The following is a 15,706-nucleotide window of genomic DNA, read 5'->3' as shown; positions in this document are numbered from 1 at the left end:
GGCCAGGTCACCTCAACCATCTTGGACACCTCGGCCAAGACCGAGGTCCAAGTAGCTCATGGTGTCCCCGACTTGCCAAGGTGCCACATAGCCCATTTCTAGAAGCTAGCCAACTGTCTTCGACCTTTTTGGGATGATGTTGCACGTACCCAAACATTATCCTTATTCAACCCAGATTGGATAGATTCAATAAGACTTATTAGTACACACGAAAGTCCATCTTCGGGTGAGAAACAGACTCTGTGTAACGCGGGCCGAGGATTTCGAATGTGTTTCATGAGGCCTACGGCGATTCGCCTGAATAAAATCTTCACCTCAAACCTTATAAGGTACATGTGACTTAGCTCTCTAGCCCTCTCACTTACAAAGCTTTGAAGCTAGCAATCACTATCCACTAATTTAAGCATCAGAGTGCCCACGCCGGGAAAAGCACCCTAAGTTCTCTAATCGTGTTCTCTTGTTGTTTGACTGACCATATAAGCAGACCAACGTCCGAGCTATTGCCCAGCTAGGAGCGACTAGATCGTGCACCATCAATAACGATAATAATAACAAAGAATAAATAAAATATCAATATAACATAATTAAAGTAATAATAAAATAATAATATATTAATAAAATATTTATAAATTAATGACAAAAAATAAGATATTAGTTGTTAAATACTAATAATATAATAATAATAAAGCATTAATAAAATAATTATATTTTCATAAAATATTAATAAAGTAATAATAAAATAATAAATAAACTAATATAAATTTTAAAAATCTAGATTATGATTCTTGACTTAACTAAACAGGCATTAAGAATATTTCAATCCTATTTGTAAACCAAACTGATGATTCCATTTTGAGAGAATTCTGATTTTGATTGCAATTCCGATCCTTTGTATGAACCAAACGGACCTTTAGCAAATTTACACTAAGTAGCTTTATCTGCTTGTTTAACTCTATGTTTGAATGAAACTGCAACTACAGACTTAATGATAGAATTGGTGAACTTACCATCTCATCTAAGAGAGGAATCAGAAATTCAGAATTCCATTTTGTTGGTTGATCCAAAAGTTTCTTCTCCAAATCACCCCTCCATTGTCCATTCCAAATTTCCAATATTGCTGGTAGTGGGCCCTCCCTCGTTCATGGGCTATCATTGCAGTACACTGGCGAGCCCATGCTGGGAAGTTCTATGCTTCTTTCCCCATCCAGTCATCTTTGCACATGGAGGAGGGTCCAACTCTCAAACGTCAACTGCTTTATCTTCGTCTTTAGATATGGTTGGGTCCTTCATTTTGAATTGGGATCTTCTACCGATAACATACATTCCAACCTTCTACCAACTTAATCTAACACCGCACATTGAGACCCGCCATATGAAATGTGCCGTTGGGTAGAGGGTTGGAATGTGTTTCGTTGGGTGGTGATACGGGTCATTTATTTTAGGGAATGAATAAATGATTTGGGTGTTTTACTCTCTATTCCTCTCTCTCTCTCTCTCTAAATGTTGACTACAAAGTTTGGCTGGCTATATAGCCTGTATTGTTTTATTTTAAAGCTTTCTACTCGTAATACGTTATTTCATATACTTTTATTTATCTTTTTTTATCTAAGAACCCTTTCAAATTACTCTTTGACCCAAAACACCTTTTACAATTACTCGCAACTTTCCAACGCTGATGAGGTGACAACTGGATTTGATCCAAATCCAATTCTCCAATTCTCCGTCACACACCTAACCAACTGATTCCGTCTGTTTTTAACTCACAACACAACAGAAATAGTAATTGAATTTTTTTACAAAAAAAAATTGAGTGTTCGAGTAAAAGTCCATATTACTGACCCCACCGCCGGCAGTAATAAGTACCAGCCCATTGTAACTCGTGTTCACGCGTGAGGGAATACGCCACGCAACCTTCTTTTACACGAATCGGGAGGATATATCCTACTTTCTTTATTATGTTCATGCTCTCATCGTTGGATTAGAATCTTCGTGTGATTAAATCTTCTTTCGAAAACCTCATAATCTAATACTTCCATCTGACACGAGCCCTAATTTTAATCTGACGGTTCAGCTTACGAAGGACTATACGTACACCTCCATGGTAAACATCTTGAAGGTGAAGGTCTCAGTCTGTGTTAGTTTGAAGGGTTATAAGTAAGGGGTTAGGGCTCGGTCCATCTTCTTGTTTCCTCGTTTGGTCCTCGTTTTCTGGTGTTAGGGTTTTCTCTTTTCTCTGGGAGGGAGGGAAAGGGAGGGAAGTGGGAACGATCTGTTCTCTTGTTTGTTTCTTTCTGATCATCTAAGCTTAAAGATTCTCCTCAATCATGTCGGGGAAGAAGGTTACCTTGAAAAGCTCCGATGGAGAGACCTTCGATGTTGATGAAGCCGTTGCCCTCGAATCCCAGACCATCAAGCACATGATCGAGGACGATTGTGCCGATAACGGGATCCCCTTGCCCAACGTCACCAGTAAGATCTTGTCCAAGGTTATTGAGTACTGTAAGAAGCACGTCGAGACTCCTAAGACCGACGATCGTGGTGCTGAGGATGAGTTGAAGAACTGGGACGCCGAGTTTGTCAAGGTCGACCAGGCCACACTTTTCGATCTCATATTGGTCAGATTTCTTCCTCTTCTCTAACTCTTCCTCCATGCTTTTCCTTTTTCTGCTTTCATTTTATTGTCCACACCGTCCCATTAATCTTCCTATCCATTGAATATTCTGTCAGCCTTGCTCTTTTAGTCGGAGGTTTCGTTATATTCCCACTTTTATGGGACGATTTCTTCATTTTGTTTTGATGTCTGACTGGTTTTAGGATTTTGATCTGCGGGGGCATCTTTTGATTAGGGCAGATGTTCATATCGTGAATCTGATTGATGATTTCTCCTAATTATCTTTTTTTAGGATCTTAAGGTTTCTAACATGGGGCACTAGTAGGATGGGGTTGATCTGTGTTGTTCTTTTCCTCCTTACATTGATCGGTTCTTAGAATTGGATCGCCAAAAATAAACTACTAACCATATATGTTTTTTTTTTGACGAGTGCCTGGTTCTCAAGTTTGTGTGTCTTTGTTCTTTTGGGCAAGGTAATGTATTTGTTTACATCCCACTGATGGCACCATCGCCTACTCCATATTTTAGAACCTGTAGAGGTGAAAGTTGTTATGATTTTAATTTCTTCTTGGTCAGGGTGATTTGTTTGATTTGCCCGTCACTAATGGAGGTTTTCAACTAGTTTCGTCCAAAATTATACACGTGATTTCTGTTTCTTCATTGTTTCTTGGTGTGTTGTACAATGACTTTTATTCATTTGTAATGTTTTCTCCATGTTCTGCCTCATTATCTGATTACATAATGGGCAGTGTTTGTTTTCTTTTTATTCATTTGTATTTTGCTCATGCGGCCTGGTTTTTGGAATGCAATTTCATTGTCATTGGTATAACTAAGCAAATTAGAACCCAATGCAAAAATGAACCGGTATTTGCAAACCGTTGTTTTCGAACTATTCTAAATTAAATTGCATTAGCAAACAAACGGAAACTTATTCCTTAATGTCAATTTTGTATGCCTAGTTGGCTGGTTTTTCCATAATTTAGGCTGGTTTTACTGAGTATTCTGCGTTCCATTATGGTGCATAATAAGTAGACGGATTAGTTGTATGCTGCTTCAATCGTGTGGTTTGGTTTTCTGATTGACTGATGTCTATTTTTCTTTCTTCTGCTGTAATATTTTATTTGTTGAGTATATCGAAAACTAAAGAGATCGACTGTTGTGGATTTGGCATGTTTTGAAATGAATCTAAAATCAGGGAACTAGGAAAGGCATGGATGATGTTTGGTGTTGCGTTCCTTTCTACTTGTAGTGCTATGACATTAGTGCCACAATGGCGTGTGTTTGAGTTTAAACAGTTAAAAAATGTTTTTACTAGAATTATAAAGCAGGGCGAGTTGGGGGAATCATCAAATAGGCGTCCAACTCTCAGTTTTCCACTTGAATAAAGACAATACTTGTTTCTTCGTTGGTGTGCAATGCGGCGGGGTGGATATATATTCTGATGCATTGCATACTACACCATTAAATTCCCATAACCACCTCCGAAACAGTATTTTATTTTGTTTCCATGCTTCTAGTACCGTTAGATATGCATCTATGAACCAATCAGCTGATAACATTTATTATTAAATATGGCCATTTGATTAGAAACCGTATGGTACTGCATGTCACATTGTATTCAAACATTTCATTTAAACGTTTTAGGTAGCAATGCGATACCAAACACAACACTGCTCTAAGCCTTTGTTCAATGCCTAGTCAGCATAAGTACCAATCAAAATGTTTCATGTTGAAATACCAATTTTAGGTGTTTTGACATTATATTCCATTGCCTCTAAACATTTGAGCTTGAAATGGCAATGGCTATGCCACTGTTTCCGAGAAATGTTGGACGCTCTGACGATTATGATTAATGTACTTGTATTATTTAAAGCACTCTTACTGATTCTGGGTTTTGAATCCCAATCATGAATATCAGCAAAACACCAATGCCTTTTTGGCATTTTACTCTTTATTTTTTTTTTAGTTTCTGTCAGAGTAAGTTAGTTGTTTCCAACAAGAGTGTCTCCTGTAAGAGAATCTTTGATGTTTTGCTTCCTGCACATAACATTGTAACCCACTTTTTCACTGTTAAATAAAGGAAAGTCGATTCCAATTATTCTGTTACTCCACACACATTCTGATGTGTCACACATTTTGTAGTTTCAAAACATCTCAGGCTGCATTTTTCGAAACAGGTAAACTTACCTCTCCGCGAACGTAGTATGTATCCTTTTCAAGGTTCAAATCGGGCGTATTGTATCGTATCTCACCCATTTTTATCTCCCCAAAAAACAAATTTTGAAAAGAAAAACTAAAAAAATTATTTCCATGTGTATCTAAGTACCGATACGCCGCTGCCTCTGCATATGGGTACTTTGAACCATGATCCTTTTATCAATTTTGACAATTCTAAGAAGAAAATAATTGATTTGGTGTACTGTAGCTGTGGTTTTGGCAACTATATCAATGCCAATAATTTGTTCTGTTTTTTAATTGGTTTGCTGTACTCCATGTCAGACAAATGGTGGGAGTGGGACTTATGCTTATGGATCTTACATTCACCAAGTTTGTGGTTTTGCTTAATCTTCTTTTTTTCTGTTACTAGCTATTTCAGTAATGTTTGTTGGAAAATGATTTAGCAAGGATTTGTATTTTCTGTGTCTTGCTCATTTGCTCATGGTGGTGGTGTCCTGATTTGCATTTGGGTTTCTAATTACTTGTGCCTTGATCATTTTATAGATTACTTTTTAACTCACACCAGGATTGCGGGTACATTACACTCGGTGTCGCAAATTTATCCCAATTCATAGACGAAATGGTGATGGTAATTGAGATCCAAAACATTGTTTTGATCTTTTAGGAATCAAAATTGTAAATTGGACAATGTCTTCCCAAGGGCTCCCCCTGCTCACAGAAGGGTGACGCTATCATCCTGTTTACAGAAAAAGCATCTATATTACTTATTAACATTTTGGTGTGCTATGCATAAGCTGTAAGCCTGTAACCTGCTGTACAATTGTACTTGAATCGCATTATGGAGCTGATAGACTTTTCAGACAACATAATAATAAGTCTGCGATCTTACTCAGGCAGGTGGCTAAAGAGCAATTCGTTTTTTGTTTTGCCGGTTTATATTTGTGATTGTGTGTTTATTTGTTGCGACTTTTCAGGCAGCTAACTACTTGAACATAAAAAGCTTGCTGGATCTTACTTGCCAAACGGTGGCGGACATGATCAAGGGTAAAACTCCGGAGGAGATAAGAAAGACATTCAACATCAAGAATGACTTCACCCCCGAGGAGGAAGAGGAAGTGAGGAGGGAGAATCAGTGGGCTTTCGAGTGAGATACCCGAAGCGTTTGCATCCTTTTTTTTCTTTTGGGAGGAAGAATTAAGGTTTTCATTGTCTGCCAAAAGACCCCTACTTCTTTTCCTTATTTAATTAGACGAAGAACGTAGCTCTACTTATTTTCTATGCTCTCTATTATTCAGTAGGTACTTTCCAATGACGTGTATATAGTATTACTAAATTGGTCGTTGGTGGTGGGCGCGCTAAAGTGCTAAGGGGCCGATCTCAGCTTCTTTTTTGTTATTTTGTATGCCGACGAACCTCAATTCTTCTATTACTGTGGATTGTTGCCCTTCCCGAAGCTCTCCCTCTTTCTCTCTTTTCTTTGTGATTATTGATTGATATCGTGGTACATGTTGATTTTTTCATTTCTATCTATTTCGGTATTTCCATTTTAGTTCAGTTATACAAGTTCACCCACCATGACCTAAAAGCCGTAATGGAGCTGGAATTTGGTTTACATTTCCCCCACCAAAAGAAATGAAATGTTAAATGTTCATTTTAGACTTGTCCTAGAAGCCGGATCTATTTGCTACTCACACTTACCGTCCTAAAGCCCGGATGTACTCCTTTTACCAGTCTTGATTTTTTTATTTTTTTTATTTTTTCTCTTCGAGTCCATCAAAATTTTACACACCTGTAATCGATTGAAAATTTATGACATAATAATATTTATAAACAGAACCGATAGCTCCATGTCGACCGGCTCAACGGTTGTCTTTCATTGTCATTATTTGCTGACAATAACAATATATTGGACAGCCCGATGGTTAGGCTGTCAAATTTATATGTTTCTGTAAACCGGAAGATATGACATCCTGACTTTGATCAATACCGATCTATCCATGCCGATCGATCCATTTCATGTTATGAACTTATGATTTGCCTAATCCTGTCTTTTTTACGTGATATTCACGTGTCTCCATCACCGTTTTTACCCAATATGCTTTCGATTGATTAACATTTAATTTATTTTGGTCAGCCTCGCCGCCACACACCTTTCTTTCCTCTCCTTTCGTGTGAGTAACATATGTTAGACTCAGAAGACCGTCTTCTTTGATCTGATCATGTTTCAGTGATTCTTGATGGCATCAGGCAGCGTTGGCAAACAAATCTTTAGGCTCAATTTTAAAAGAGTGCAAATTCAAATATTCAATGCAATTAGCCAAATGCATGCAAAATATAAGGTTTACATATTTGCATTTGTATTCCTTTCACACCAAGTCTTAAAGAAAAACAGCACAAACACATTAGCACTTATCTATACGTATTTGCATTTATACCCCTTCCACACTAAGACTTGAAGAAAAACAGCACTAGCACATTAGCACTTAATGGGGAAAGCTATCTTTCCTTTAAGATTCAAAGTCTTCTATTGTTGACGGTTATTTCACAGTATGGCAATACTTGTGTTTTTTTTTTTTTTTTTGTTGTGGTTCTGCATACTCTTCTTTTTTTGTTCTCGGTTTTGTTTTGCTTTTAGGGTATCGTTAGAGGCATTATCAACAACTGGAATTAAATGGTATTGCTGGATGTGCGGTCCGATAACCCACTGGAACAGCCGAGTAGAACGACCTTCTCTCTCCAGAATGGTGAGTCTATGCCATTACCTCCTCGGCTCCCTAGTTTAATCGATTTCCATTACAACGACACCTTTTGTACACTGGACTCAACAGGGATCTTCTCATGCATCACCGTTGACTGGCTAAAGGAAATCCGGATGTGAAGGGGGATATACCGCTCTGGTCACTGTGGGCCTGTGGCTGAGTTCAAACTAAACGCCAATAGTTTAGTGGTATTTTCAAATTGCCGTTGACCAGGGCAGTATGGCCATTTGAATCGTTATCCGATGAAGATTTTTCGTTTTAGTAAAATCATTAAAAACCATCTTACTCGTATGGTTGGACTGTTTACGCATTCGACCTTGTGATGAGTTGCATACTTAACGTGTATGAACCCAACTAACTGACATTGCTAATTTACTATTTTAGCCTTTCTTTTATTTGACCCATTTTACAATATCCTAAATTTTAAAACTTTTCAAAAAAAAAGTAGCCATTGCACCCAACTAATATTGCAAGAAATTTTCAAAAAATACTTCATAGAATTAGATAGCAAAGCCTTGATGGGTATTTACATTCCTGATTCAAATTGCAAAAATTTTAAATACATATTACATATTTCAAAACATTAGTGATGAGGGCAGATTTAGCTCTCCAGTGAAATTGCGACACGTGGCACCTCGTGACAATTAGGCGTGACACAGGCAACAATTTACCAAGTTGGTGTCCCACCTGGTCACCGGCCTGGCCGGCCTGGCGTAGCTTGCGGGCGTCCTGTACGCGGCCTACGCGTTGCCTGGTGCGCGGCCTGCACACGGCCTACGCAATGCCTGGCGCGGCCTACGCGTTGCCTAGTGTGGCCTGTGCGACCTGGCCGACCTGGATCAGCCTGGCACATGATCCGACCCGGCCAACCTGGATCAGCCCGACACATGATCCGACCGACCCAACCTGGCCGACTTGGCAACCCATAAGACGCCCATCGATAACGGCATGCATACCCCATGAGCTCGGTAGCTCACCAAAAGAGCTCGCCAAGGAGCTAAGCAGCTCTGCAAGGAGCTCGCCACCAAGGAGCCAGGCAGCTCGGCAGAGCTCGCCACAAGCAGCTCGACAGAGCTCGCCACAAGCAGCTCGGCATAGCTCCCCCGGGCAGCTCGCCACTTGTAGGATAGTTCGGTACAGAAGAGTAGTTTGGCGTATCGCAGGAAGATCTCTTGCCTGACAACTATACCTGACAGATCTGGTGGCAGTGCCCACATCTCTTGACAGGTGGTGTCGTGCCTGCCATCTCTGAAAAGCATGGCACGCCTAACGAGTCCGTACCCTGCAGCAACAGCCTGCACTTGTCACCTCAGTCCTAACAGTAATGGCTTGGGCAGTGGCGGTTACGCCTGATGTGACTGGGCACCACTATATAAGGACTCCGACCCCCAAAGCCAAGGGGGGAAGGAATGGAAAAATGGAGGTAATCCTTGCTCTCTAACTCTCTCATTTCTCTCCAAGCTCTCTGCAATCAGAATGCTAACTTAGGCATCGGAGAGTCCCCATCGGATAAACATCCCAAGGTCTTCTGATTCAGTTCTTGCAGGTTCCTCAGCTCCCGCCGCCTACAAAGAGGAGGAAATGATGGAGTTCTCGCAGGTCCTTCAGCTCCCGCTGCCTACAAAGAGGAGGAAATGATGGAGTTCTCGCAGGTCCCTCAGCTCCCACCGCCTACAAAGGAGAGGAGATAACCTCATGTAGAGGGCAGTTGAGTTGCGCTATACCAGGGAGCTCCACCACCCTCTGAGTTACAGGCCGCCTAGTAGTAGGTCAAATGACAAGTCCACCCGGGCAGTTCTCCACCAGGGAGCTCGTCACCAGGTAACTCTCCACCAGGGAGCTCGTCACTAGGCAGCTCTCCATCAGGGAGCTCGTCACCAAGTAGCTCTCCACCAGGGAGCTCGTCACCAGGCAGTTCTCCACCAGGGAGCTCGTCACCAGGCAGTTCTCCACTAGGGAGCTCGTCACCAAGTAGCTCGTCGCCAGGCAGTTCTCCACCAGAGAGCTCGTCACCAGGCAGTTTTCCACCAGGGAGCTCGCCACCAGGCAGTTCTCCACCAGGGAGCTTGTCACCGGGCAGTTCTCCACCAGGGAGCTTGTCACCGGGCAGTTCTCCACCAGGGAGCTCGCCACCAAGTAGTTCTCCACCAGGTAGCTCATCACCAGGGAGCTCGTCACCAGGCAGTTCTCCACTAGGGAGCTCGTCACCAAGTAGCTCTCCACCAGGGAGCTCGTCACTAGGCAGTTCTCCACCAGGGAGCTCATCACCAGGCAGTTCTCCACTAGGGAGCTCGTCACCAAGTAGCTCTTCACCAGGGAGCTCGTCACCAAGTAGCTCACCACCAGGGAGTTCGCCACCAAGTAGCTCATCACCAGGCAGTTCTCCCCCAGGGATCTCGTCACCAAGCAGTTCTCTACCAGGGAGCTCATCACCAAGCAGTTCTCCACCAGGGAGCTCGTCACTAGGCAGTTCTCCACCAGGGAGCTCGCCACCAAGTAGTTCTCCACCAGGCAGCTCTCCACTAGGGAGTTCGTCACCAAGTATATCTTAAGACCTGCGCGAACTGTGCGCGGCCTGGCACGCGGCTTGCGCGACCTGGCCGACCTGGACCAGCCTAGCACATGATCCGGCCAAGCCGCCCATAAGATGCCCACCGACAAACCTGGCCTAGACAATGACCCGCCGACTGACACAAGCACCAACTTGACGACCTGGCCCAGACACTGACTCGCCGACTGACACAGGCGCCAACCTGACGACCTGGCCCAGACACCGACTCGCCGACTGACGCAGGCGCCCCCCTGGCAATCCGGTCCAGGCGCCGACCTAGCCACCTGACACAAGCGCCAGCCTGACGACCTCGAGGAGTTCACCATCGTACCCCAGTTATGACAGGATGTGATGAGTCTTACCGTTTGGAGGCTTTTCACCCACCTAACCCACGAGGACTCTGGTATATAAAGACCTCACCCCCCAAAGGGGAGGGGGATGGAAAAAAAAGGGAAGTAACCCCTGCTCTCTAGCTCCCTCATAGTATCTTCAAAGCTCTCTACAATAAGAGTGCTAACTTAAGCGTCGAAGAGCCCCCGTCGGGAAAATACCCCCGGGACCTCTGATCCAGTTCTCGCAAGTCCCTCAGCTCTCGCTGCCTACAAAGAGGAGGAAAATATGGAGTTCTCGCAGGTCCCTCAGCTCTCGCCACCTACAAAGAGGAGGAAAAGATGGAGTTCTTGCAGGTCCCTCATCTCCCGCTGCCTACAAAGAGGAGGAAAAGATGGAGTTCTCGTAGGTCCCTCAGCTCCCGCCGCCTACAAAGAGGAGGGAAATATGGAGTTCTCGTAGGTCCCTCAGCTCTCGCCACCTACAAAGAGGAGGAAAAGATGGAGTTCTCGCAGGTCCCTCAGCTCCCTCTGCCTATAAAGTAAAGAAGACCACCTCATGCTGAGGGCAGTCGGATTGCGCCGCATTAGGGAGCTCCACCATTCTCTAAGTCACCGGCCACCTAGTAGGGAATTCGCCACCGGGCAGTTCGCCACTAGGCAATTCACCACCGGGCAGTTCGCCACCGGGCAGTTCGCCACCTGGCAGTTCGCCACCGGGCAGTTCGCCATCGGGAAGTTCGCCACCAGAAAGTTCACCACCAGACAGTTCGCCACCAGGCAATTCGCCCCCAGGCAGTTCTCCACCAAACAGTTCGCGAGTAGGCAGTTCACTACCAAGTAGCTCATCACTAAGGCACGCCAACACCAGATCAAATGACGAGGTACTTAGCCAAAAAATTTTACATCACAAAACATTGGTACATGGCCGAAAACGGTTAGATGTGAGATTTAAAAAATAAAGACTTATAGACCGGTGAGTTTTGGAAAAGTTATGATGAATTTTAGACAATTTCCTTTTTGTTAATTTCAGGTGTTTATATTATATAATGTATGAAGGTTAGAACCATTTAAGCAAGCGTTAACACAAAATCGAATGACCCCATATATGCTAAGATAACAATGATGATAATGTATTTTTTATGATGTTAGTTCAGGGCTTAACTCGTTCTAGATTTGTAATGCAAAACCTCCGGCTCTAGAGTTTAGCCTTAGGCAGTGCCAACGTTTTCTGTTAACAGTTGTCCACGAATATATGATTGTGGATGCGACTTGGAATTCACATTACTAATGTTTCTGCCTCAGAAAACAGATTTGGATGCGAGTTTGAATATCACCACACCATTACTATAGTATTCTACAGCTTTGGAAAGTCCGTCCTTTCAGATCAGCTAATCCTGTAAGTACAACACAGAAAGCAAAGCAGCACGAAGTACAAGTAGAGGTGTTCGTTTTCGCTATTGTCGTCATTCCTCGTTCAGTCGCTGCTGACCACCAATGGTGTCTTAACTTTGTACTTTCCATTTGTCCAAGTAATTGATCCGAATGAATCCCCTTTCACTGGGGAAGAAGCAGATGATGAAAATGTGGCTTGGTAGCTTATCTTCTTTATGTTCTTTGTGAACCGCAGCTTTTCAGGTATTACCTGCACATCCACTCCAGGCGGTGGATTTACAGTCGCTACGTATTCGGTTTCATCCTCTGTACCCACGTTTGTCACTGTTCGGTTCACTTTCTTGCCCTCTTTCCCTTTGAATCCAAAGATGGCAATTGAAGGGTAATTGAGATTGGAGACCAAGTCTGCGCTAGAATCCTCGGGGCATTCAAATCCCTTCGGGAGGGTGGATGCGATGAGTTTGATTTTTGAGATTGAGTAGCCGTAGTTACATAAAAATTGCAGGTAGTCATTGGTGTCCGTTTCGTAGACTAATCCTGGTTCTAGAGACCCAGATGGGCTTACTTCTCCCGCACCATAATCGTATGGTGTGGCCATCGATCCCGAATCTATTGTGATTGGGTTCTTCTCACTATTTACTTGAATAGCTGCAGCCCCCCAATAATAGCAATCTCTGGTTAGTAATTACAGTTTACTTTGTTATTGCAAGGACGCGACGCTATAATTGATTCGATATTCTGACCTGTCGTCATGATGGCCGATCTGATGGCAGACGGACTCCAGTCGGGATTCTTGGATTTGATTGTTGCTGCAATCCCGGAAACATGTGGGCATGCCATGGATGTTCCTGAGAGCAAGTTGAATTGTGAGGGTTTCTGGCCTGCAGGTACTCCTGAACTACTGTTGGTCTCAATCCATGCTGCCAGGATGTTAACGCCCGGTGCAACGACATCAGGCTGCAAAATTCAAATTCACCAACTCTCAATCTTATTTCCAGTAACAGTGAATCAATAGGAAAGAGGGTGAGACTGTGAAAGAGAAGGTTTTGCTTTGCCTTGAGAATGCTCTCTGTCTGCTGATTAGGGCCTCTTGATGAGAAGTAGGCAACTGCAGGCGCTGGTTTATATTTCGTCACTGAAACCGTTGGTTGGACGGTTGCGACCGGGTTCCTTCACAGAGATCATTGCAGAAAAGACCTTGACCTAACTATTAGTTTCTCTTAATTTTTGCAATAGAAACATAAAATTGGCCATCTTTCTCTTACCTGGTTGAATTGATGTAGGAGAAGATGTCGTCTGCATCTTTGGAAGAGATCACAGTCATGGGAAATTCACCGTAAGTAAAAGCAACAGCTCTTTCCAAGTCATCAATCAAGATCAATCCAATTCCTCCCAAGCTTTTCACTTCCTCCATCTTTTCTCGTTTTGAGTAGTAGCGCTGTGAATGCTGGCACAAAACAATCTCCCCTTTGATTTTAGCTCCATCCAGTGCATCTGGGTTACAGTTTCTGAATAGTTCCAACCTCGAAGTGTTAAAACCATCCAAGACTACAGACTACTTGAAAAAAAAAAAACATGTAACTCAACAGTGGAAACTTGGGTTGGTTTCAATTCACCTTGCGTCCTCATCGGAGCTTGAATTCAATTTCGCGGACTCTGCATATACCAAGTGGTATATCGGAGATTTTTGGAGCTCAGAGAAATTTATGGCTTCACCCTGTATTTGACAAGAAGACGTAAAAAAAGGGTCTACTCTGGTGATCGTGATTGTTAGAAAGAAGAGAACAAACCAAACAAAGCAAGGAGCTTGAAGCTGTTGAATTGAATTGCGAAGTGGAGAAAACAGAGCATTACCCTGACAACTTTGTTTCCGCCCAAAACAACATCCGACTCGAAGTCCCTGTCAATGGTGGTGGCACCAACGGTCAAAATCCATGGAGCTGCGTTCACAACAGTTGATGAGGAGGGCCCATCATTTCCTGCTGAGCAGACCACCGTTATCCCCTTGTCGACGGCATGGAATGCTCCGATGGCAATGGGATCCTCGTTAAAATCCGGTCTCAAGTACGCCGATGCACCCAGTGACAAAGACATCACATCAACCCCATCGCCAATTGCGTCATCAAAGGCAGCCAAGATCGCCGACCCACGACATCCATTGGATGAGCAGACCCTGTAAATGGCGATTCTTGATCCAGGGGACCCACCCTTGGCGGTTCCCACGGCTAGGCCGTAGTATGATGCACCAGGAACAGAGATCCCAGCTGCCGTGGAGGCCGTGTGGGTTCCATGACCAACAGTATCTCTCGGCGTCTGCTCATGTATCTCTCCCTTGCTTTTTGTGGTGTTGTTGTAATATCTTGCACCAATCAACTTTCTGCCATTCAAAGTTGATCAACATCAACAATTTCTTCTCAGTTGTTGGAAGAATGAAAAAAATACCTGTTACAGTTAGAAGCACTGAAATCACGTCCTTCCATGCAAACTCCCTTCCATCTGGATGGGACCGGTCCCATGTTTGTATCCTTGAAGCTCTCCGACTCCGGCCATATACCTGAATCATCGATCAACCAATCAATCAATTCGAATTCGAATTCGAAAGCAGCAAAGAAAAAGCAGTGAACAGCTGAAGAAGAAGAAAAAAAAAAAAATCATCAATGCGCTTTGTCAATCTTGGTCTCACCGGTGTCCAGGATTCCTATAATGGTGTCCGATCCCTGAGTGAGCGTGTCCGAGTCCGAACTCGGGTTTGAGTCTCTCTTCAGATCGGTTTGATACTGTAAGAAGTCCCATGATCGAGTGGTATGAAGTTGCAAGACAGGGTCTTCAAACACAGAGACGACTCCCGGTTTCTGAACCATTGCACCAGCCTCTTCTTCTGTTAGATGGGCCGCAAATCCAGAGAACCCGTTTCTGTAGCTGTATACGAGTCTTTCCTGCATGGCTTCCGTCCTGGTTTCCACATTCAATCCCAACGTTTAGTCAAAACCAAAGGTCCCAGGACCCAAACAAAGCCCACCCCCCAAAGTGGTGAAATTTTGGGCTGTACGGTCAAGACTAGCCCATTTATTCAAAGGCTGACTGAGTTAGACTTGTGTACTTACATGAATGGTTCCAGATTGTTAGTTCAAAAGTAAAGTGAAAACTAATCAACATTCGCAAAGAGCCAAAAAAGGGTGGGGTGGTGTGACCTTTCTAACACTGAACTCAGAAGCTGGATTTGGTCCTCCCACAGGGATCCCCGTGGCGAAGAAGCCGCAGCTCCCATGTAAACAATATAAACATTTTTCTTCTCCTCTGTGGCTGCTATAACTTGAGTTAAAAAAGAGAGAAGAAGAAAGAGAAAGGAGAAAATAAGATATCGACAACAACAGAACGACGACCTGCTCATCTTTGAGGTCCTCTGCTGTTGAAATCTTGATTGACGAAGGTCTCTCCATTCTTTACTTATAAATGCCAGGAGCATATTGTGGTGGTGGTGGTGGACTGGTGGGCTACTTGATATGGTTGGTGGGTTCGTGCGTGTACGCACTGCTCTCCTAACCCAAAGGCCCTCCTCCTTGGAGATCCATTCATAGTGCGCAGTCGTTTATCGCCGGGCAGTAGAGAAGTAGTGCTTGGACTTCATAGTGCAAATCTTTCCTTTCCAATTTCCAAAACCCATACCATTGGGCTTATCTAAAGAAAACGATGCTCACTTGTCCAAATTTCTGCATTTAACAACTGAAAAGAGAAAACCCGATGCCATTTGTGGGCTATGGTGGGCCCATTAAGAAATCATTGTCATTAACATGGGCCATATCCATAGTCGATTTTGCTATTTTGCAGGGAAACAAATTTTGTTCTGAGTTGGGATTGGAATTGGATCAAATGGTTGGGGGTA

General features: G+C 43.4%; 2 protein-coding genes across 2 annotated transcripts; one reads left to right on the top strand and one right to left on the bottom strand.

The window, feature by feature from the left end:
- The first annotated feature begins 1,961 nt into the window (after positions 1-1,961).
- On the top strand, positions 1,962-6,242 carry LOC148849913 (SKP1-like protein 1B). The gene is made up of 2 exons (XM_088945035.1): positions 1,962-2,615; positions 5,764-6,242. Exons 1-2 carry the CDS (start codon positions 2,325-2,327, stop codon positions 5,935-5,937), a joined length of 465 nt encoding a protein of 154 aa, XP_088801161.1. The 5' UTR covers positions 1,962-2,324; the 3' UTR covers positions 5,938-6,242.
- A 5,499-nt stretch (positions 6,243-11,741) lies between these two features.
- LOC148849912 (CO(2)-response secreted protease-like) lies at positions 11,742-15,292 on the bottom strand. Its single transcript, XM_088945034.1, has 9 exons — positions 15,015-15,292; positions 14,507-14,775; positions 14,266-14,377; positions 13,678-14,200; positions 13,440-13,540; positions 13,089-13,331; positions 12,879-12,993; positions 12,567-12,780; positions 11,742-12,471 (listed from the first exon to the last, which is right to left on the bottom strand). The coding sequence occupies exons 1-9, from the start codon at positions 15,287-15,289 to the stop codon at positions 11,906-11,908; spliced, it is 2,418 nt and encodes an 805-aa protein (XP_088801160.1). The 5' UTR covers positions 15,290-15,292; the 3' UTR covers positions 11,742-11,905.
- Positions 15,293-15,706: the final 414 nt, after the last annotated feature.

The sequence above is a fragment of the Nelumbo lutea genome, chromosome 5 (assembly GCF_056320005.1).
Source record: "Nelumbo lutea isolate HS-2025 chromosome 5, American lotus-T2T, whole genome shotgun sequence".
NCBI classification, from domain to species: domain Eukaryota; kingdom Viridiplantae; phylum Streptophyta; class Magnoliopsida; order Proteales; family Nelumbonaceae; genus Nelumbo; species Nelumbo lutea.
This window is presented reverse-complemented; position numbering and strand designations above follow the sequence as displayed.

Coding starts and splice junctions, on each gene's coding strand:
- LOC148849913 (XM_088945035.1), top strand. CDS start 2,325: ATGTCGGGGAAGAAGGTTACCTTGAAAAGCTCCGATGGAGAGACCTTC. Junction 2,616..5,763: donor CACTTTTCGATCTCATATTG/GTCAGATTTCTT, acceptor GCGACTTTTCAG/GCAGCTAACTACTTGAACAT.
- LOC148849912 (XM_088945034.1), bottom strand. CDS start 15,289: ATGCTCCTGGCATTTATAAGTAAAGAATGGAGAGACCTTCGTCAATCA. Junction 13,332..13,439: donor AGCTCCGATGAGGACGCAAG/GTGAATTGAAAC, acceptor GGAACTATTCAG/AAACTGTAACCCAGATGCAC. Junction 12,781..12,878: donor AGACAGAGAGCATTCTCAAG/GCAAAGCAAAAC, acceptor TGAATTTTGCAG/CCTGATGTCGTTGCACCGGG.